At 34.7% G+C, this 24,814-nt stretch overlaps 2 protein-coding genes across 11 annotated transcripts in view; one reads left to right on the top strand and one right to left on the bottom strand.

Annotated features, from left to right (window-relative positions):
• LOC105228028 (protein draper) overlaps positions 1-24,814 on the bottom strand; it is a 47,095-nt gene continuing 22,281 nt past the window's right edge. For 4 of the 10 annotated variants that reach the window (XM_049459068.1, XM_049459070.1, XM_049459067.1 and 1 more), the window contains 12 exons: positions 14,579-15,007; positions 14,345-14,508; positions 12,447-12,578; positions 9,178-9,424; positions 7,959-8,998; positions 5,119-5,325; positions 4,722-5,054; positions 4,247-4,414; positions 3,877-4,173; positions 3,647-3,805; positions 3,435-3,506; positions 1-1,031 (listed from right to left, as the gene is read on the bottom strand). In XM_049459068.1, coding sequence (XP_049315025.1) covers positions 703-1,031; positions 3,435-3,506; positions 3,647-3,805; positions 3,877-4,173; positions 4,247-4,414; positions 4,722-5,054; positions 5,119-5,325; positions 7,959-8,998; positions 9,178-9,424; positions 12,447-12,578; positions 14,345-14,508; positions 14,579-14,724 — 3,294 coding nt within the window. In that variant the 5' untranslated portion in view covers positions 14,725-15,007 and the 3' untranslated portion in view covers positions 1-702. The remainder of the gene's footprint in view (positions 1,032-3,434; positions 3,507-3,646; positions 3,806-3,876; positions 4,174-4,246; positions 4,415-4,721; positions 5,055-5,118; positions 5,326-7,958; positions 8,999-9,177; positions 9,425-12,446; positions 12,579-14,344; positions 14,509-14,578; positions 15,008-24,814) is intronic. The other 6 variants (XM_049459071.1, XM_049459072.1, XM_049459073.1 and 3 more) reach the window with 6 other exon arrangements.
• On the top strand, positions 17,352-18,681 carry LOC105227945 (uncharacterized). The gene is made up of 2 exons (XM_011207515.4): positions 17,352-17,721; positions 17,815-18,681. Exons 1-2 carry the CDS (start codon positions 17,387-17,389, stop codon positions 18,467-18,469), a joined length of 990 nt encoding a protein of 329 aa, XP_011205817.2. The 5' UTR covers positions 17,352-17,386; the 3' UTR covers positions 18,470-18,681.

The raw sequence follows: 24,814 nt of genomic DNA on the forward strand, positions 1-24,814 counted from the left end.
AAAAAAGAATAACAAAAAAATTTTGTCTCAAATTATAAACACTTCGCTAATTAGTTTTTTCGCAGCTTTTAATAATTTTATATTAGAAATAAAAGCTTTAAAAAATATACAAATATTATTCGAGCGTAGAAATATACAAATATAATAAAGGCGTAATAATATATTCAGCAGTTCCAGATACATAAATATACAAGTGAATAAATAGGCAAATTAAAAATATCTACATATGTATGTATAAATATGTATGACACGCACCTTCACATGTGAAAGCATACAAACATGAGAGCGTGAATCTTGCATATCCGCATATCCTGAGCGTGGTGAACTCAAAACTTGCCAAAGGAAAAGATTTTATGTTGTCACAACAACAAGGAAAGCGCCAACAATAACGCAATCAATATAAAGCAGTAAAAATCACAAAAATTCTTGCATGAATTCAATTTTGGATAAATTGTTATTGTTATTGTTTGCAGCTATACAAATGCTAGTACAAGAACTAAAACAAAATAATATTAATAATAAAACTTCCGTCGCAATCCTGAGCTATGACAATTTTTAGAGTTCACACTGCTTGTATTATACATTTCCAGCAAACTTCTTAGCAAATATAATTGCACGCATTTACACACAGCATTTAAAACATATATTGTATGTATGTATGCGTGCACAAAAAGTTTCTCCCGTTACGCGTATTTATATAATTTATATAGCTTGACTTGTATTGGAACTGGGTGAGGCAGTCGATGCATTGTCGCAAATGCTATCACTTGTCGTATCCTCCGCACTTGCCAGATATTGCTTGGTAATCGCTGCCAGCGACGTTGAGGCGGCTTCTTCTTCGGCCGCTTCCTCGAACGCTGTCAGCGCATTGCCATTTGCAGCGTTTGGCTTCTCTAATAGTTGACTCATTGCCTTCAAGTTGCTCGGCTTTTCTTCGTCGTGGTTTATATTGAGCGTCGTGTCGTTCATGCGATGATAGTGCGGCTTCTGCGACGTACTCGGCCGCGAGTAATCCAAATGGTCATATTCATCTAAGAATGTAAATTAATATTTATTATTTATTTATATTTTCAATAAAGTGTGGTGAATAAGACACTAAACAATTAACAAAACGGAGTAATTTGAGATGTATTTAAAGAACAATGCATTGGTATGTGTGAACGAAGCGAATAAGCGGTGCTAACTAAAGCGCGGAATTTTTAGCGAAGAAGTGCTGATGTGAAGTGTATGTTTTCAAACTACCTTCATTTATGATAAACATGAAAGCTAGGCGACAGCGGTGAGCTGGATGTCTTTATATGTATGTATACTAGGATGGGCCTGAATTTCAGGATTTATTTTGTGGAAAAATTGTAAAAATAATATTTTGAGATTTAAAGTTAGGTTTTGACGTCAAATAATTTTTGAATGAAAAGGCAAAAATTGTAAAAATTATATTTTGAGATTCAAGGTTATATTTTGCCGTCAAATATCTTTTGAACGAATCGACTTAGCAAAAAAATCATACGATTTTTTGTAGACCTTTAAATAAGAGGTATAAGCTTGAATTTTCACTACTCAATCATTTCTTTAAATGCATTAAACATTCATACAAAAAAAATATTCCTGTTTTATTTATGTGGAAATTCAAAAAAGCGGCATATGTTAAAATTAATGTCAAGAAATCTAACTTAATTTAATTTGCTTTTTTTTGTACAAATTTGAGCAATATTTCCACAGTATATAAGGTAAAGAAATTAAAAGTTTTTTTTGGCCCACCCTAATGTGTTCAAAACTAAAAAGTTTTTCAAAGCAGCTTATGACACTTTTGAATAACCATTCTCTCGACACTGGAGTCTACGTAACCGGAACGGACCCGGACTTTTATCCAGTAAAGGACTGTCAACTCGGCAGAATTCTGCCGTTGCAACAATAACCTCGATTTCTTAACATATTCTGTGGACGTATGTAAAATGGACGGCAAATGGAAGGTAATGGAGCTATTTTATACTTTTGAGAGAACCTAGAACTTTTTCATAAAACACGAGCGATAAATATACACTATATATTTACATATAACACTTTTAGAATTAAGAATTAGGATTTTTATACTTAATCCATAACCGTCTGTGCATTCGGCAGCTTATCTTATACTTTTTTGGCGTAGACACCGCTTACGCGAGTATAGCCGAGTACAACTCACGTTGCTCGGAAAACATTTTTTGATAAAATTTGAAAAAACATTTAGCTCACAAAAGGTAACAGTGTGCGTAACTAAACGTAATGGAAATATTGCCACGCCCACAAAAATACAGAAAGTGCGTTATTACAATAAGTACTTTAAAGAAAAATGTTTTTTAAGACATTAAAAAAAGAGAAATGTTATAGTTTTATAAATTGTGCGTAACTACTACTGCTCTAATGCAACTTTTATGGTAATACCACACCAAATCGGACGTAACCCAGATCACATTTTTCAAAACTATTAAAGTATTAAGTGACTAATTCATATGATCAAATTTGACCCGGACTGGTACAGAATGCCTTTTTTTCTAAATTGGTACTTTTTAAATGTTCGTGTGAGCATTGTTTTGAAACTGAGTTAAGCCGCAAACCCTCGTCAACTATTATTGCCCTGCAAAGTGTGGCACAAAAAAAGTACTGCGCTCTGCTTACCCTGGATGTTGAGAAGGCGTTCAACACGCCAAAATTAGCACACATAATTGAAGCCCCGAATGAAATACGCGCCTCTGAATACCTCATATTCAGTATAATGAGTTATTTGAAAAATAGAAGCCTGATTCTTGATATGGACGAAGGCACCAAGAGCATGGTGATAGCAATAGTTAAACAATTAGTCGACCCAAGAACCAAATGCAGCTGTATAATGTGGGAGTAATATTGGACTGCAAATTAAAACATAAGGAACACCTAGCGTATACTTCCTTTAAAGCAAACAATATTTATAATGCTCTATCGAAAATGTTGGCCAATAGAAGCTGCGGGCATAATAAGTGCTTTCCGACGCTGCTGATGTATTAGCCGATATGCCATCCATTGATATCCAGGAATATGAGCTAGAATTATATTAGCTATCAGCGCCTAAAATAGTATTGGCAAAGATAGAGGAGAGGAACAGGAGCATCAAACTGAGGCAGCAGTGGTGGCTGCGCTGAGATATCGGTCTGAAATTTTGATCTTGTATTTGAACTTCTTGTGACAACCGCAAATACAAAAGCTTTGTTATTTCCATTTGATTTTTGGTACATCGCCCTTCTAATTAACCATAAAAAAACGTCTAGAACTGTGAACAATTAACGTGTGATATCACATGCTACCAAAAGTGTCAACGAGTAAACACTAAAACTACCATAAAATGAGCAAAAACAAATGTCTAAAATATTTACAAAAAACTATAGGAAAAATGGACGTTATATATGTAGGTATATACGCACACCAGATCACATATTGTTGGCTTGAATTCGTTTTCTTACCCTCAGGAAATAGTTGCTTGCAATAGACTTTGACTATGTAAGCACACACATATGCATGTATGTATGTTTCGCATTAAATTGGCGTTTGCGTATTTTGCGTATTGAAATTGATGAAATTACAAATGCATTCAAATATGTATGTGTGTGGACAAATCGAAAAGCAAAATACTTACCGGGATTATTGTAACCCTCTTTTTGCTTGATTTCATCGTATACATGCTCCACTTTCAGCGGATCTTCATACGGATTATAGATATTCGGATTGGTGAGATCAGCAGTTAAATTCTTGGCGGACATATCATGCGAAAAGTTGCCGGAATACGAAGCAGCTGCTAAGTGAGTAGAGAAAATGCGAAAATTATTACAACAACAAACACTTAGGTATATTTAACTTGAAACTCACAGCCAGTGCTGGAATTCGAGTTATAATTGTAAAGATCGCTGCGGCCCAAATTATTGATCTTCGGACGCATATTGTTGAGTAAACGTTGTTGTTGCTGCTGCTCTGGAAAACCGTAAACGGGATTGTCGAAATTGTGCCGATCCGCCCAATTCTGACTGGGATCGCTTATATACTGCACATGTTGGATTTCGGTTTTCAAATTCGAGACGCGCCGACGATAGTAGAATACGAGTGCCATAATAATGCCGCACAAGATGAGGAATATGAAGGAACCCCAGACGACGGCTGAACGATTGGCTGTAAAAATGAAATGTGAGCAATTTAGAATTGTTTAACAAATGCAAAAATATATGTATGTAGAAAGACTTACAACCCGCTTGCGCCTCTTGTATGCGTTCTTCGGCCAATAGACGATCACAATTGTCGCCGGTATAACCCTTGCGACAAACGCAGCCGACTGCAATGTGGCAGACGAAGTTTTGTGATGGACATTCACATTGGGTGATGCAGTGTTTGCCGTAGAAGCCTTCGGGACAGACTGTAAAGTGTAGAAGGAAAATAATTGTTAGTTTGAGAGTCGAAAATTTGTATTCGAGTTAAGATATTCTGTTTAGTATATGTATATAAACTCGGTTATAACCGCGTTAGCGTTGTCTACGCCAATAAAGAAGAGGCTATGTATATTTCAATCTGAGTTGCTCAGAGTTGTCGAGAGGTCTGGAGTTCTGCAGAAATTAAACCAATAATCTGATGGAGGCCCGCATACTATATTCTCCCCGTGCGACAGCTTTCTCTGCACGTCCTCACCTGGAAATAAAATCGATTTCTATGCTCTTGGATCTTACCTTCTTCACAGCGTGTACCCATCCAGCCAGCGGGACAAACACAGAAACCGTCATTCTTACGACAAGTGCCACCATTTTGACAACGGCAATGCTGCGCACAATTGGGACCATAGTACTCATCCGGACAGGAGATATTACAATTGGCGCCAGTCCAACCCGGCAAGCACAAGCATTGACCGGATACATGATTACACTCGCCGCCATGTTCACAATGACATTTATTCTTGCAGCCGGGACCATAGTAACCGTCCGGACAGGGATGCTTACAGGTCAAACCAATATAGCCGGGGCGGCAAACAATCTCACCGGTAATGTGATCGCAGCTGGTATTATCTGGCAAAGAAAAAATATTAAAAATTATGTTTTATTTGAAAAAGGACAAAATTATATCACTCACTTTGCGCCGAATCGGGGCAACGTTCCTTGCAGCCAACGCCGAAGAAGCCATGCGGACACGGCTCCGAACAGTCAACGCCAGTCCAGCCAGCCGCACAGATGCAACGTCCGCTATCGGGATCGCAGGAAGAGTTGTTCAGGCATCTGCAAACTTGATCACAATTTTCACCATAATAGCCAACGGGACAATTGGTTTCGCAATGTACACCTTTTTATGCATAATTTTTGGGCGCAACGTATTTGTGCGCACAAAAACAAAGTTAACGCAAACGTAAACAACGCAATGCAACGCAAACGTACGAACAATAAATACAGCAACGTAATGGAACGAAAGTTGTGGGTAAAAAAAGAGAAATAATTTAAATTAACCGTTATAAAAATTGGTGTTATTTTACATATGTTGTTGTGTTTATGTGTGAGTTTGTAGAGTGGGGAGTAATTGTGAAGGAGTGTTCATGCTTTTGAGAGTAAAATGTGCTTTGATGAAAGTGAGGTTAGTTTGATGGTAATAGTAATGAGTATCCTAGTAATGCATTAATTACTTTAGAAATCCTTACTTAACAAATCAAAATCATTTCCAAAAACAAAATTTGCCTGCTACAATTTTATGAATATAAAAGTTAAGTTATATAAATATGGGTTTAAGGTTAGGTTCAAATACGAAAAAAATATAAAAAAATAGGAAATGTTAAAAGAAAAAAACATTGAAATTTTTTAAATATATATTTTTTATACTAACAACCTTTTATAGGGAATATATTTTTTATTTCTTTAACTTTTTAATGATTTTATTATGTTGCTTTGTATACCTTTAAGGAATTTTATGAAAATTTCATATAAAATAAATAAAATAAAATAAAATAAATCAATTAAATTTCAAAGAACCATTTAAATTAAAAAAAAATATAATTTTGTAAATGAGTTATTTTCTTTATAAAAAAATAATAATCTAAAATTAAAATTTAATAAAAAAAAAAATATTAATACAAAATTTTTTGAATTTAGGTACTATAATTTTTCATTTGGTTTCTTTTTTATTAATAAAAATTTAAACTATTATTTCAAACAAATGTCAGCAAAAAAATATTTGAAAAAAAACTTAAAAATAATAATTTAATTATAATCTCGTAAATTAATTTTTTCTGTATAAAAAATTATAATACAAAATTAAAATTGAATAAAAAAGTATTAATACAAAATTTTGAGAATTTAGGTAACATCTTCCATTTTATTAATTTTTTGTTTATAATTTTAAATTTTAAGTATTTAAAAAAAATAACGTTAATTTGAAAACAAAAATTTATTTAAAAAAATTATTTAATTACAATTTTATAAACAAAAAATCATTTTCTGTATAAAAAGTAATAGTTTAAAACTAAAATTTTATAAGAAAATGAACACATAAATTTTTGAACTTATGTAACACTTTCTTTTTTGTTAATTTTTTTGTTTCTAATTTTGTGTAATTTATAGTTTCAAATTTTAAGTATTATTTCAAGCAAATGTAAAAAAAAAAAAAAAAATTTGAAAAAAAAATTAAGTTTAAAAAATATTATACCCGAATTTTTATTTAAATATGTAACATTTCTTTTTTTTGGCAAAATAATTTTTTTTATAAATTATATTTTATGTATCACTTAATAAAATCATTTAAAAAATGTTTTTAATAAATTAAAAAAAAAAAAAAATATTTAAAATTTTTAAAACAATTAGTTTTTATACAAAAGCAATAAAGTAAACTTAAAATATAAATAAAAAATAATAAAAAATTTGCTGTTTTTAAAAATATGAAACGCTTTCTGCTTTGTTGAAACTTGAGTATATAAATTTTTATATTTTCGAATTTCAAAATCAAAAGAAATATTGAAAAATTTTTAAAAAGTTTTAAATATAATTTTGAAAAGTAGTAAGTTTTTAGAAAAAAATAACAATGTAAACTTCAAATATCTAAAAAAAATTGTGTATTAATACAAAATTACAAATTTGTAGCTAAATCTTTTTTAAAATTTTTCAAAATTATATTTTAAATTTTAAAACACCAAAATTTTTTATGTAATATTGTGTTTTTTATACTTGGAGACAATTTTGTTTTTAATTTAAAAAAAATGTACAAAATAGTTATTTTTGGAAAGGAATTTAAAAAAAAATTAAAAAAAAAATTTTGAAATCCAATTTAAAAAAATATATTAAAAAATTATTTTTGAAATCTATTTTGAAAAATCGAATTCGATTTAAAAACAAAATTTTATATATATTTTTTGAAACTCGATTTCAAAAATAATTTTTTATATAGTTAAATTTCAAAAACTAGTTTCAAAAAATATATAAATTTTCTTTTTTTTAAATCGAATTCGAATTTTCAAAATAAAATTTGTTCTTCAAATCAAATCCAATTTAAAAAAATATATAAAAAATTATTTTTGAAATCGAATTAAAATTTTCTTTAATCGAATTCGATTTTTCAAAATTTATATTTTAAATCGAATTCGATATTTCAAAAATTTTTTTTATATTTTTGAAATCGAAAAATTGTTTATTTTTTAAAATAATCTTGTCAAAGCGTCTATTTTGAATAATCTTATGAATGAAAAATGTTAAAAGTGAAGCTATGAAAATATAAATAAGTTTATTCCAAATTTAGAGTCAATACTAGGACCAAATTTCAAATAAAGTTTCTTACGATGCAGTATGAAGGAGTGTCTACTGATGAGGGCATGTATGGATTAATGGCTTAATATGTGAGTTAAGTTATGTATGCATGTATTGTGTATTAACATAGTTTAGACGATGCAGCTGCTCCGACAAACTACACACCCACCCACCCACTGCAGGAAAACCTACCTCCCCAACCCTGCTTGCAGACACACTTCCCGCTCGCCGAATCACAGGCGATCGTATTGTTCGCATCACATTCGCATTGCAACTCGCAGCCGAGCCCAAAAGTGAACGGCTCACACTTCTGATCGCACTTCTCACCCATCCAACCGGGCGCGCAAGTGCACGCGCCATTTTGCGGATTACAGCCGGCATTATTGTAGCAATTACACTTGAATTTACAATTTTCACCATAAGAATTCAGATCGCACGGACGATCGCATTTGATATTCCGCCAGCCGGCAGTGCAGCTACATTGACCCGTCTCATGTGAGCACAACGCGCCATTCTGACAATCGCATTTCTGCGCGCAATCCTGTCCGTAACGTCCCTCCGGACAGCGCTCCTCGCAACGCTCACCCTGATAGCCCGGCGCGCATATGCACGTGCCATTGACGGGCGAACAACGCGCCGAATTCGCACACTCACAACTCAATTCACAACTCGGTCCATACTTCAGGAACGGACATGGTCGATTACACTGCGCGCCGCTCCAGCCATTCTGGCAGTAACACTTGCCCGACACCGGATGGCAGTATTCCGTATTGAGCGCATCACAATCACACGTCTTATTACAATCGTCACCGTACTTGTCGAATGTGCAAATGCGTTCGCTGCAATCGTCACCTTTCCAGCCGGGCGCACATTGACAAGCGCCGGTCGCCTTGTCGCAGGTACCATCATTCTGACACTTGCACTTCTCCGTACAGTTCAAGCCGTAAGTGTTGAGCGGGCACTCGTCGTAGCAGAGCTCACCCAAATAGCCGGGCGGACATTCACATTGGCCGCTGATGTGATGACACGGTCCACCTTTGAAGCATTCGCATTGCTCTTTGCACTGTGCGCCGTAGAAACCAATCGGACATTTATTGGCGCAGACGTCACCCGTCCAACCGGGCGGACATAGGCAAGCGCCACTGCGCGGATCGCATGTACCGTCATTCTGACAGCGACAATCTTGTTTGCACTGCACGCCGTGTTTGCCGTCCGGACATAAACTCTCACATCTTGGCGTGGCGTGGAAGACACGAAAAACAAAAAGCAAAACGAAAAACAAAAGAACAATATAAAACAAGTTGGATGGACAACTAGGCTAGCCATAAAGTATTATATTCATGTGTATATGTATGGCCAGCGGAATTTCATAAGCTAGAGCGTTAGTAAGCCAAAACCCGTGCAAACTTACAATGGCCCCGTATAACCGGGCGCACAACTGCATTCGCCCGAGATGTGATGACAGCTGCCGCCATTCTCACAGCGACACTCCTCCATACACTTGGCACCGTAATGATCTGGCGGACATGTGTCGCCACACTTCTCACCCCGATATCCTTTGGCGCACTCGCATTCGCCGGTGGCCGGGTCGCAGGTGGCATTATTCAAGCAGTCGCATTGCTTGTCGCAATCACGTCCCCAGTAACCCGCTGGACAATCTGTATTGGAATTATCGTTCGATTATTTATGTGCTTACGAGACAAGAAAAAAACAAATAATTTTGCTATTTTGCTTTCGTTGCTTTTGGCTCATTTTCAACATAATGCGCTGTGCTTTGCGATTGCAGGCAGTTAGACCCACAGCCTTTTTGGTGTTAGTACGAGTATTGCCACACAGTTACATTTTTTTTTAATTTACGCACGTAAAGCGAAGCGTTTGCGGGGACATTGACGTGGAAAAAAGGATTATTGGTTTATTAAAAGGATAATGTTAACGGTTTACACTGGCCTGCTGTGCTGTGAGTACACATAGGTAAGTGAGTGGGAGGTGTTCTATGCTTGTGATAAATAAAAATGCCAAAAGTAAAAATTAAAAGTGAAAAAAATAATTATGTAAGTATATAAGCAAAAGCTATTAGCAGGTAACAAAGCACAACAAAGCATTATTTTCAAATCAAAGCAATTTACAGCACGTTTGTTGTGATAAGAAAGTGATGTATTCGTATATATGGTAGGCACATTTATTAGGGAGCTTAAAAAGAGTATATATTTTATGTGAAAACAAGAAAAGAGTAAACTTCGATTGCACCGAGCCTGTAATAAACTTCACAAATTAAAAATTTTCATACAAAAACTTGATTTTCAACGGTCAGTTTGTATGGCAGCTATACGCTATAGTAGTCCGATTTGAACAAGATATTCAGATATTGTATTGTTGCCTTGGATAATAATTTACATTATATTCTGAGCCGATATCTCATCAAATAAAAAAGTTTTCCATATAAATACTCCATTTTCATCGGTCAGTTTGTATGGAGTCTATAGCTTATAGTCGTGCGATTTGAACAAAATACTCGGAAATTGCAGTGCTGCTTTGGATAATAATCCATACAAAATTTCGTGCCGATATCTCGTCAAATATAAAAGTTTTCTATACAAGTAATTTATTTTCAAGGGTCAGTTTGTATGGCAGCTATAATGTATGTTGTAGTCGTTTGATATCGGCGGTTCCAACAAATGAGCTGCTACTTTGCGAGAAAAGGCCAGGCGAAAAATTTCAGATCGATATCTCGAAAACTGAAGCATCGTTTTTTGAAAAAAAACAATTTAAAGTCTTTTTGAAGCACTCTAATGACGTTTCAACGGCCCGAATAATACTATATTGTTTACGAATTATTTATAAAATATTGAGGAATTTCATATACGAAAAAAATCTAATATTTTTACCAATTTATAACAAAATATATAAAAAATGTAATCGAAGCCAAAAAGTCTACAAACATATTCTCGTGTTTTCCTACAACTATTCAATCGAATTTTACAATTCCAAAATATACACCGTGACTAGGGTCATAGGTACATATCACATATTTCAATACATCAAAAGACACAAACAAACGTGCTGTCAACATTCTGCGCAAAAAATAGCAAACAAAAATTACAAAGAAAGCCAAAACAAATACGTAAAAAGTTGAAAACAATTAAGCAATCAAAGCTACAAAAGCAACAAAACGCACAAATGAACAAAAACACTAAATATAAATTCTAATTTATATCCACGTAGCGCCGGTCATGTCAATTTAGTGCAATTTATATACGATTTATTAATATTTAATAGTTTCTAAATTTTTTGGAGAGAATTTTTTCTCTCTGCATGTGTTTCGCACATCGTTTAGAGTCACTGACTCACTCATTAAGATAGTCTTTAAAGAAAAATCAGTTGTCACACTTAATTGACATTGACGCAGCACTAGAAATACATATGAAATACATACTTATATAGACACTAGAAATACATACATATATACACACATGCTGAAGCTACTCGAGCGCACTACAGACGCAATTATTTTGCGCCATTTTTTATTATTTTTTAGTAAGCAATCTCGAAAATTTATTTAACAACAAAGCAATAAAATTATTCCAGCAGCATTAGACACTTCCAAAATATGTTGAAATTGCTTAATTAAGTTGGCAACTTGTACAATTGTACTTAATTAATTAGAAATTTTCTAAAAATTCCATGAAGCATACACCATAGCTTCAGCGTGTGTAAGATTAAGGTGTCTTATTTTAAAGCGATATTTTGTTTTTCACGGTGATAACTGAAGATAGTACATACGTATAAAGATTATTCATACATATGTATATACTTATAAAAAATAAAAAAATCATGCTGCGGTGCATTCAATATGTTTTGAGTGTAATAATATCGTATATAATTTAAAAAATTACTTTCCCATATAAATTACATAGAAAACCTTATTTTCGGTCTTTTAAACTCCCATATAAATAACAAAGAAAAGAAATTTTTACGGCTTCAATTCGTTTTTCGACGTAAATTTTTTTTTCGAAAACCCCCTTGTATAACTATAGTTAAAGCTTAAAATTTGCAACAAAATTATTCTGTGCGTAAATCCTCTGAAACTAACATCTGTCGAGATAGCTCTTTATAGAGCTGATAAAATGAATGTTAATTTTATTTCACTGACATTTTTTTTGTCAATATTTATTATTTTACATTTAATAATAATTTTTATAGACAATAAGAAACTATTAAAATTTGTTATTTCAGAAATCACTCTAAATTTTTTTTTTGAATATATAGCCATTAATTAACTGATAAATAGAGATAATATTTAGGAGTGTAATTCTTTATCATATTTCATTTTTGTAAAATATTTGATATTTAATTTTTGAAGAATTTTTAATATTTTTTCTTGAAAAATATTCAGTATTTTATTATTGAAGGCTATATAATTAAAAATATTTATTTAGAAATATTTATTATCGTACGAAAAACAAATGTCTTGTATATAAAAAAATATGGGAAATTAAATTTTTTTGCATGAGCTAAGCTGATATTGCAGCTGAAAGCATTTACTCGGCGGCAAATATTGTATTTTTTCAAAGTATCGGATTTTTAAGTAGCAGAGAAAAAAAATATCGCTTTAAAATGAATGACGCTTATGTAAAATAAACATTTTTATATTTAAATAATTAAAAGAAGAATTTAACGAACTCAAATCGCAGGTATCACCACCCCAGCCTTGTTCGCATTTGCACTTCTCCGGTGCAATACATTTGCCATGTTCGCAGTCGTGTGTACACTTCGGAATACAGCCATCGCCATTCGGGTTTTCAGTGTAACCATCTGGAAGCGTGAAAATCATTAATACAAAAGTTAAAATATAAAAAGCAGAGAGTTTCATAGATATACATAAATTGCAAAATTTCTAAATGCTTATTTACAGGCGTCTTGCGGAATTAATTTATAAAATATAGTCACATTAATAGAAAGAATAAAAGAAATAATACTAAAAATAATACAAGTAGAGTTACTCTTGTGCAAGAATTAAAGCCGCTCGACCTTCCCAAGCGACTTAGCTTTGCTCTATGGACTTTTGAAAAGTTCCAAGAAGATCCGACGTTTTCAAGCCAAAATTTGTTCAGCCCATTGCTGGCTCAACGAGTATGTAAACAAGCAAAATGCCGCATATGGGATGAAGAGTAACCTCAAGAGATTCAAGAGCTGCCATTTCATACAGAAAAAACAACAGTTTGGCTTGATTTGTGGGCCGGTGGAATCATCGGTCCATATTTCTTCAAAAAGCTGCCGGTGAGAACGTATCGGTCAATGACGACCGTTGCACCATGATAACCGATTATTTGATGCCTGAAATTGAAGGTAGTTATCTCGACGACATTTGGTTTCAAGGCCAACATTCAATTTGAAGTTCTGTGTTTTTTCTTTAAAAAAGTAGGGAACCTCGAAATGGATCACCCTTTCGAATAATTAACATAAAGCAAATTGCTTAACAACTAAATAATTTTAATAGCAAGAGTGTTAAGTTGCTTAATTAGTATAAATTGTATCTCAGTGATCACAGAGTAAAATAATTGTGCTTTCTCACATGATGTTAGAGGAATTCCCCTGATCGGCAATGGCAGATATTTTAATAATAGAATAGGTAAACTACTATACTCAGATTTTTAGTAATTAGAACTAGGATTTTCCTACCATTTCGAGTAATATTTTGAAAGCTAATGATTTGGATAATGTCAATTATATTTCCGCTTTATTTGATTCAACGACTTGCTCGCAAAAAATTTCGCGAGAAAATTGCCTTACTTCTATGTACTACTATATATACATACGTACATACGTATGTACGCATGTTCATGCTAAATATTTGCGGAAATATCTTGAAGCTATTAACTAGAATTCATATAGGATAAAGTAAGCGAAGATTTAGTGGCTTTATTGGAAGCTAACATTTTTGAAATGATTAGAAGAAATGATAAGGAGTTGAAAAGCGTCCTGAAGATACAAAGTCGAGTATATTAGAGTATAAGGAATTCTAGAGAAGATTTCATGATATTTTTATTGTAATTAGAAACTGTCATTTCTGAGATATGGTTTGAGGTAAAGGAAACCGTTGAGTATCGAATAAGTTTGTTAGAAAAACTTAAACTGTGCAAATTTACTTGAAATCCCCGTTCTTTTGTTACATACTTCTAATGTAGACATAACTAGAAATCTGTGAAATATGTCAAATACTCTAGGTATTTGATGGACAGCATGTTGATTTGCGAGATATCAAGCGCCAAGCCCGGCTTCACAAGGGCAAAATACTGAAATTTGAGCCAAAAGTTCGACTCTTTATGTCGACACAAAAATTAAGGTTAAGTTTTATCTATTAAAATTTTTCAAAATTTCAACGTTTATGAGCCACTTAATCGCCTATGCACAGCTAATGGAATAATTTTTAACTTTTTTCTACAATTCTGAATGGCTCATGAAAATTTACACCTCATTGTAGGGTATTTTGCGAGGGTCTTTTTCACCTTTTTGTAAATATCTGAATATTTTCAAATATACGTATTAGTCGTGTACACCCTTATTTCTAACATACGCACCACAGCAAGCGCGCACAATGCGCGTTTTCATAAGCGTCCGCGTTTTATTGACCGTACGATGTTTGATTTGATATGAAGAGCAACGCGGCGGCACATTGAGACACCAAACCGTTTGACGCTCCTGATATGACTGCAATTCGGTGGTTGTTACTTCGACGGGATAACTGCAAGTGAAATATTGTAAATATTAGAAAAAAATGAATCATTTTTAATTAAAATGTATGCTATACTCACTTCTCACGCTTCTTGCAGACATTGGGTCCATCCAAGCCCTCAGATAGACTGACTAGCATATCATTCGAATAGACAATGTTGATTATGCTCAAGAGTATGAAGAGTTGTGCAAATAATTTGCAATAAGTTACTGTTATAGCGGACATTTTGCGTTGAGCGTTTGGCGGATGCGCCAATGTTTTGATAGCGAAGAACGAAAAGTAGACTGACGCTGATGCTATATAAATATTATATAGGCGTACATATACACACACGAGTTTATATGCGTATGTATATTTATATATTAACTTAGCAGTGCGGTGATAAAGTCGCAATTGCTCCAGATGATTAAATTATTTGCAGCATAGTTCCAGCTTTTATCTGGCTTTAGAAACGCGTTGATGATTCAATGGGCTGTCGGCAGCACTCACACACTGGCATAACATGCAACTGCAAAGAAAAAGTGAAAATGACACAGGCATTAATTTATCTGTTGACTATTGTGTGTACATTTGTTTGTTAACATGTGTAATTTTATTACAAAGTACATGGTGATTGCAGATAACAGCAGCGAGTGCTAATCGTGTTAACTGGTAAATTCCCTGTTAATAAACGTACTTGTTCAGAAGGGATATAACATTTGCTTATTGATGTTAGAAAACCACTTGGAAAGCCCGTTAACCACGATTTGATATTTTTTGCGATATAAAGAGATGTTCAACTATGTGGAACAGTCAGTTAAGTCAGTTGAGCCTACGTTGCCTACATTTCGGCGCACGGAGATACATTAACCAAATTAATTTTTATTTAGAAGCTGTTAAATCATTAGTTCTTTATGAAATGTGTACGTTATTTGAAATAATAACCGAGCATTTATTTTTTATTTTTAGTTTTTTTTTTTGAATATGCAATTTATTTTATTTTTTAAGGTTGAGAGCACTTGTGAAGTAGATAAAAAAATTGTATCATGCATTAAGACAAAGAATTGAATAAGAAATGAGCTCTTCGAGAAGAAAATTTAAAATTAATATTATTGAATAGGAAATATATTACTTTTTGGTCACGTATAGTGAGTGGTTTTTAAGAGGTTCTCTGAACTACTTTTTCTTGGTTAAGTTTTCTTGACACAATTCCAGCTGTGACTGGAAACTGGAAGTTATGGATATATTTTGACAAAGAAGTATGAAGGAAGTTGAGGTGGAATCACTTTTATTTTCCTATGCTGCCCAGCTTTTCCCACACTGAGGTTGAAATATCTCAGTAGACACACCTACGGCGAGCATTGTGAAGATGCTGGGATTGATATTAACAAATTTGTGATGAGTTTAAAATGCTTCGTTGAACTAAGATCGTCTGGTAATCCACATTTAGGAGTATTGGGTATCATAAAGGAACTGAGGGAACTGAGCTACCTTTGTTGCGAGAATTAACTCTGCGATGAAACCAAATCTGACTGCAGGTATTCCGATTTTCATCTGACCTCAATTAACATTCGCGTTCTAATTGGCAGATATTTGTATTTCGGGAGCTGAAAATCATCATCCATAGTGAAAATTGGTGAAAAATTTTTCAGAACGATATTTTTGATATGTTTCGACGACGAAAATTTAGCTCTACGCGAGGTCTATTGGCTTTTTGGTCCAAATTTCCAAAGATATGCCCAAAAACAAACAATCGATGAAAATTAGCTGAGTTCATCCATCATTGGTGATATGACACTTAAGAACTTCTTAAGAACTTTTGTTTTCAATAACGTACGAACCCAAAAATTATGCAAGATCTTCACAAAGTCCACTTCATAGGCAAAAAGTTGTCAAAACAGAGTCATTTTCTTAAAAAAAAGCTGTTAGGCACTAAAAAATCGTACTCTGTACTCATTAGAAAACCGATCGATAAGTACATTCGCTGGTTTCTATTCGCCAAAATTTGCCAATTGGCGAATCGAATAAGCAACTGACTTAGAAGAGATAATTTAAAACATTCTATGAGTTATTCTAGGTACTCTTTTGCGGTTTTTGATATATCATCTGAACAAATTTGACTCGGACAGATTAAACCGAATCGATATTTTTTATTTTTTTCTGAAGTTTGATATCCATAAGACAATTAAAGGTTTTTTCGGGGGATTTTTATCATTTGAAAAAGTTCAACAACGAGTTTGCTAAGGACTTTGTGTTTCTTATGGAATCTCCGCAACGGAATCGTTGAAAATCCTGAAGGTGAGTCTAATTTATCTTGAAAACTAATTTTAAGTACCGCAAAGCATCCAGTGAAGGATGTGAAGTCATCAATAATTACATAACAGAGAGTCTCAGCATTTCTACGAATCAACTCTACACTTTTTGGCTAATATTTTGAGTATGAAGGGTGTCAAAGCTACACTCTTGCCAAAATCTGAATCTTTTGCAAAAACGACGTCGAGTAGTCAACGCAAAAGAGATGTTTGACAATGAAGCTGAGAACTCACACTCAACATACTTTGACGAAGCGTGAATTTATGAATATGAACTCGAAAATGTTCAACAATTTAGTGAATGGCGCTGCAAAAATGAGCCGAAACCGCAAAAAAAAAAAAAATCACTGAAGACCAACCCGGCCGTGCCTTATAATAAGTGTATAGCAAATTGGCAGGCTTGTATTGACTCAAAAGGAGTCTTTTTGAAGGCGATAATGAAGATTTGCATCGAAATGCCGAAAATAGTGTTTTTTGGCAGTCTAGATAAAATTGATTAGACAGTAAAGGACAGTCAAGGTAATGTCGAAACGAACACGTTTTATATTTACTAAGATTATTATTAACTTCAACACTTTTTTAATAATTTAATATCGATGCACGGAAACTCTATTTATTCGAGAAATGAAAAAAAAAAAAACAAACACAACAAGGCTTGGAGAATACAGTTAAAAACATACACACAATATTTCAAAACAAAAATAATTCGGATATTTAAAAACAAACAAAAGAAACAATATATTTTACTAAAAAAAATAGCAGCTGATTGCTTTATTTTGCATTTGGAGAAGATATCAGCGAAAATTGAGAAGCCTAGGCCTGCAATGCACACATACAATGAAGGTTTAAATTACGTGCCACTACTGGCAGCACAAAACGCCGCACCACACATGAGCAACGGCGGCGGAGTTTGCTTCAACACAGCACAACGGTGATAAGAACAAGCCACAAACTCACAGCACAACACAATAAATAATTTAAATGATTATATGTTTTCAACTAATTTTCCCTTCTATTCATTTAGTGCCGCACGAGGGATGTCTCCGACGACTTTGGGCAGCGTCATCTGTTACAACGGCAACTATGAGGGCGATCTCAGCATGTTCGGCAGCAAGCCAACACTGCAGGCGCTGACACAGCAACGCCGCCTGGAGCTGGTGGAAACCGATTCGGACACCGAGTACCGACGCGAATTGGAAGCTTATCAACCGCCACAGCGTAGTAACGCGCACCAAAGTAGCGGCATTGAGCGGCAACTGCGGCGACTGCTCATCTACTATGGTGACCGTTTGTTGAGCCCCAAGCGACGCCAACAAGCCACAGCATTCACGAGCAGCATCTATAAGAGTTCATATTATCAACGCACAAGCGATTTGCTGTACCGAGCCTGCGCCTGGACGCTGTGGCTGTTGCGACTGATGCTATTCACGCTGCTGCGCTTCAGCAACAGCAGCTATGGTTGTTGGCGTAGTTGTATTTTGATGCGGAATACAGCGCGCCGCGTGCTCTGGTGGATGACATTGGCCAAATGTGGCGATGTGAAACTCTTCGTGATGATATTGATCGGCACACCGCTCGTATTCGTCATCGGCGTGGTGGGCCTGCTACTCTCCGTCTATTGTGCGTTGCGTGAATGTTTTAGTAATGCAAATTTTCTACGCCGATTTCATGTCACCTGAATTAGACACACACACACATGCCGCGCCACCATATAGAGAACGATATATTTTTGAGGATTTTCAAGGATATTAATTATAAATGAGCGAAATTCCATGTGCCTCTGTCATAAAGCGCACTCTACAACAAAAAGATATATTTCTATATATATATTTTTTGCAACTTTTTCACTATTATTAAATTTATTTTGCATAAATTTAGTGCAGCAAATAAATTTTACACAATTTGCCTCGGATAATAAATATTTTTCCTCTGATTCGGTGACGAGTGTTTCCGTTTTCAATTAGCGAGCGACTGATCGTTGACACAAGTGGTTTTGTGTATGGGAGCTTATCATTTTGTAAATATATTCCACGATTACGCTACGCATGTGTTTGTGTATGTGTGTGCTTACAAAATCTGATATGCGATATGTATGACAGTTATGTTGAACGGTACTTGGCGTGGGACACTTTTTGAGTAGTCTTTAATTCTGGTAGATATTTGTCATTGAGGCTATTAATATCAGTTTCAAGGAGTGGTATTTGCAATAATAATAAAAAAATAAAAATACGAGGGATTACAAATTTTAAAGAGATAAGAAAATGTCTAAATAAAACTGTTTTAAATACATACATATACAAATTAAGGAAGAGCTATTTCTGGACAATATATTTACAAGTACAAAAGGCGAGTGAAATATTTCGCATTGTTTTCAAAATTTATAAAAAAGTTGCAAATGAATTTAGTATTGTAAATTTGATCTTTCGAACCGATTGCCCATATATTTTGTTGTTGTATACATACCAACTCTAGAGATACCTTTAATCTTTTAATTGGAAATCATTGTAATCGGTATATGAGACATCGATGGAGATGCTGATTGTTATAAAGGGTGATCCAAGTAGAGGTACTTTTTTCAAAAGTCTTTCTTTTGACAAATTACGCGTCAGTCGTGTCAAGCTGTCATATTCTTTTTGTTTAATTTGGCATTTCATTAAGAGAGACTTACGCCTGAACAACGTTACAGATCGTCCGATCGATCGAACTTTATTACGAAAATTCACGTTCTCTAAAGAATGTGTTTCGCGCGCTTCGCTCAACTTATGGTCAACCTAACCGACCTACTGAACGTACTAATCGCAACTCAATCACCTATCTTCAGACCCACCATTCATTATAAGATACAAGTCGATCAAATCCAGTGGCTGAGAATGTACACGAAGACCGTGGACAGTAGATTCTGCGACGTTCACAGGAACTCAGACGTATTCTACGTCGAGATCTTAAAATAAGAGCGTACAAAATAAAGCTTATGCAAGAACTGAAGCCGTTCGACGTTCTCAGCGAAATCGCTTTGCTCTATGGGCTCTTGAGAAGTTCTAAGAAGATCCGACGTTTTCAAGCCAAATTTTGTGCAGCCCATTTCTGGCTCAATGGGTATGTAAACAAGCAAAATAACGCATATGGGATGAAGAGTAACCTGAAGAAATTGAAGAGGATGTCATTTTATGCAGAAAAAACAGTTTGATGTGGTTTGTGGGCCGGTGGAATCATCGGTCAATATTTCTTCAAAAATGAGAGAGAAGGTATCCGTCAATGGCGACTGTGATCGCACCATGATATCGGATTATTTGATGCCTAAAATTGAAGCTCTTGATATCCGCGACATTTGGCTTCAACAAGACAACGCCACTCCCTCCACATCGCATCAATCAATTGATTTATTGAGAGTACACTTCGCTGAGCAGATAATTTCACATTTTAGTCCGATCGATTGGCCACCAAGATCATGTGACATCACAATGTTAAGACTTTTTCCTGTGGGGGTTTGTAAAGTCAAAAATCTACGTTTCGATTCAGTCCTTGGAGCAAAGCCTCACGTGCGTCATTTGCCAGTTACCAGTGCAAATGCTCGACCGAGTCTTCGAAAATTCGACGCAACGGATGGACCATCTGAGACGTAACCGCGGCCAAAATTTGAAAGATATAATCTTTATGAAATAAATACCAACTATTGTTTCTTCGAAAGATAATAAACATTCCCCATTAAATTTTTATCCGGCAATGGACTGTCAACTCTGCAGCATTCCTCAAGCCTTGAGCCTTATATCGAAACTAATATACATTGTGGCAAAAAAGTACACGGATATTGTAAATAAAAAGAGGCAGTTTGGGGAACAAGAAAAAATTACACGTAGACAAATCTGCTGAATACAGTGGTTGATGGTACATAGGCTGCTATATATATTTCTGGACTAGGCAACACTAAGTGCTGCCAGGTGCAATCTGACATTTCAATTGGAAAGTTTGACATTTTTTAGCATAACATCACTCAGAACGTTTTGTCATTTAATCGTGAATTGTTTTATTTACAGGGAATTAAATAAATCATCTCGGTCAATTTTCACAACTTTCGACGTGGATTATGACGACAAGAGTGCATCGATGAACTAATGAACTAAAATCATTGTATGGCTATGAAGCACCATCCTCTAGGACTGTGAAAAACTGGTACAACGAATTCAATCGTGGCCGACGCTCGCTCAAAGACGAATTCCGTGAAGGTCGTCCAAAAACAGCCGTTGTGCCAGAAAACATCGATGCCGTACGTGAACTGATAATGCAAGAGCCGTAATGTAACATACCTTCAGATAGAGGCATGCCTATGCATTTCTCCCACCAGCATACATTCGATATTGCATGAACACCTGGCCGTAAAAAAGGTTTGTTCTCGTTGGATTCCGCACAATTTGACAATCGCTCAAAAAAAGGCTCGTGTGGATTGGTGTAAAGAAATGCTGAAAAAATACGATCGCGGTGCTTCAAAAGACGTTTATAAGATCGTCACAGGTGACGAATCATGGATCTATGCGTATGAGCCCGAAACAAAACAGCAATCGACCGTGTGGGTCTTCCAAGACGAGCCAAATCCAGCGAAAAAAAAAACATTTTCGTTGATAAATATTCCTATTTTCATTATTAGGCCAGAAATATATATAGCAGCCCTCGTATTCATTGCGTTTTTGGATTGAAATTCGGTCACAAGTGTGGCTAGACATGTTCTCGCTCAAACGCCTAAATACCGCCAAATAAAACTCCTTATTGATCGTCTGTCTCTCCGGTACAAATTCATGATGCGCCAAACCTCGAATATCGAAAAAAATAATGAACATCACTTTAATTTTTGAGCGGCTTTGTCGTGGTTTGTGGTTTTTTTTAGTTTCAGCTCGTTTTCTCCTCCATTCCGATCATTGTTGACATGTTTGCATGTCAAACTCATAAAATCACGTCTCATCGCATTTTCTTTTAAAAATCATATTTTGGTTTACTAAATACATACATACTTGTATGTACATAAGAATTTCATGAGGTCCTGGGTCTACCCGATAAATTTGACTATGTCGTCGACGAAACCAAGAAATGATTTCTTGATGCTCCTAGGAGGCCGCTGCGCTCCAAGCAACCTGTTATTGTACGGAATGCAGAGGTTTTCCACCTTATCTTTAAGTGGGTAGTTGGTAATTTTACAAAAATAGCGGTTAACTAATTTTGTGTATAAGTCGAACTCCGTTGGGTTTATCCGGACCCGTTAACTACGTTATAGAACTTATGAACATAAATGCAGACTAAAGGAAAGAATTCGTATGAACTCATTAGTTGCCGCTTGTAAGTAAGCTTCATTAAATTGCAAATCTTCAACAAAAAAGAATATTACAATGATTTCGGTGGAAGAAGATAAAAAATGGTCGGGGTTTGCAATACTACAACTAATTTAAAAATTTTATATTACCATTTGGAAACTTTTTTTAAGAATTTGTGAGTTAAGACTATAAGAAAGCGGGCTACAATGTCATGCAAAAAAAGATTTGCCTTTGGCTCGAGCGCGACTCAACACGCATTTATCGCGTAAGAAATGCGAAGTAAAGCTTTATAACAACTTTGCTGTAAAGAGTTTTTCTCAATGCGCATTAAAACAAGCCGATAAAATGCGTGTAGGTAATTTATAATAACAATAATAAAACAATTTTAGCTTATCAACGCGACTGCTACACATGAACTTCGACCAATAGCTACGAAAGGCATTAAGTAAACAAAGAGAAATTCACTTAGAAGAAATCAAAAGTAAATATTTATGCGTAATTAAGTGCTAAAATGCTGATATCTGAAAAATTTTAGCACATTATGTATGTACATATGTAAGTATGATATATGTGGGTGATGTAGGCATAAAAAAATTGTTTGAAAATGGAAGTGGAAGTGTAATTGGCAGCCAAGTGGCATTGAAATGAAATTCGAGCATAAAAAATGCTGATATCAAAATCTGTGTTCAGAATTCACACATGACGAAGCATAGCCACTGTAGTCCACACAGAGTATTGAAAAATTCCATATGTGCACAACTGATATAGGGTTACAAAAAATAACGGTGTGCGTAACATATATGTCAGCATAAAAAAATTTATACTTGTATGAATAATATTTTGTCAAAGAAATGTGGATTGAAACAAAGTGTTATGAAAGTGCATGAGAATATTGAAGTTTTCGTAATATTGCAAATATTTTATTTGTTGAGGATCGTCACACCTTCTTCCACGAAAATGACGAGAAGTCGGGCTTTCAAGTTCAACGATCTCGAAAGTTGGCGATATTTTGCGGTAAAATTATATTTTTAAAATTTTTGCGAAATTTAATTTCTAATAAAAATAAAATCAGGAGAGAAAATAAGGTTTCAAAATAAACTTAAATTATACAAAAATACTTTTTTTTTTATGTTTTTCCCAACTTTGTGTCACCCTGTTTATTGCAACTAACATTGCTTTCCTACCCTATCTAAACACAAATGTAAAGGTGATTTTTTAAGAGCTTGATAACTTTTTTTAAAAAAAAAACGCATAAAATTTGCAAAATCTCATCGGTTCTTTATTTGAAACGTTAGATTGGTTCATGACATTTCTTTAAATGTTGACCGCGGCTGCGTCTTAGGTGGTCCATTCGGAAAGTCCAATTTTGGGCAACTTTTTCGAGCATTTCGGCCGGAATAGCCCGAATTTCTTCTTATTTCTGTAGACTTTAGACTTGACGTAGCCCCACAAAAAATAGTCTAAAGGCGTTAAATCGCATGATCTTGGTGGCCAACTTACATCAAAATGGCCATAGAATCGCGAGCTGTGTGGCATGTAGCGCCATCTTGTTGAAACCACATGCGGCAATTTTGCTTATTTACGTAGCCATTCAACCAGAAATGAGCCTCATCGCTGAACAAAATTTGTCGATAAACACATTTTTGCGAAATTTAATTTCTAATAAAAATAAAATCAGGAGAGAAAATAAGGTTTCAAAATAAACTTAAATTATACAAAAATACTTTTTTTTATGTTTTTACCAAATTTGTGTCACCCTGTTTATTGCAACTAACACTGATTTCCTACCCTACCTAAACACAAATATAGTACATACATATATCTGCACACCAACACAAATAAATCTCAATAAAATGCCATCCGTTGCTTAACTCAATAAAAATGTTGCACTTTCGTATCGCTTGTCATTTCGTATGACGACATTAAGTTACCTGACGACATTGCATTACATAATCCCATTAGGCGCTCAGATATCCATCAGCTGTCATCGGAAACCTAATGGTACATTTGTGGTTATTCTGAATGCATTTGCATATTGAAAAGTCTAGAAAGCTTGTGATCACGTACTTTCCATGAGTTTCTATTTTCCGTGTGTAGTTTTATTAACAGGTGTCTAAAGTGGGTCAATAACGTATTAACTGCAGAATGTGGCAATGATGGCGGACTCTGTACTCAAAGGTATTTCACAAAATCGAATTTTCTAATCATATTCGACGAAGGTTTTCGCAAGACAGAAAGGCGAATACATGAAGAGAGAGATTGGAAATTAAAAATAAAATTTCGATCTCTTGCAGATTTTTTACGACATTTTAAAGCATGAAAAATAGATGTCATTGACTTTTTACGTTTATATAACAAATTATTTCGGTTAACAGACATAACAGTTTGAATTTGAAGATAACATCAGCTGCCAATTAGGTCTGGAACTGCAAGACCAGTCTCAATATTTCTTTAAGTAATTTTAAGCAATTTTGAAGCTCGGAAAAATGTTTGTTAAATCTCAAGAGGACCCCAGGGCAGTCGGGTCTACGTAACCGGAACGCACCTGGACTTTTATCCGGTCAAGGACTGTCAACAAAGAAGAATTCTGCCGCTCCAACAACAACAATATCCTTTAATGTCTTATGTAGATTAATGCCGGTATTCTGCGAGCAGTCTCAAGTCTCTAATAGAGACTATATACCATTTCGTTTTCCATTTAGTGTGGTCCATTCTGAACAATAT

Source organism: Bactrocera dorsalis, chromosome 5, assembly GCF_023373825.1.
Source record: "Bactrocera dorsalis isolate Fly_Bdor chromosome 5, ASM2337382v1, whole genome shotgun sequence".
Classification (NCBI taxonomy): domain Eukaryota; kingdom Metazoa; phylum Arthropoda; class Insecta; order Diptera; family Tephritidae; genus Bactrocera; species Bactrocera dorsalis.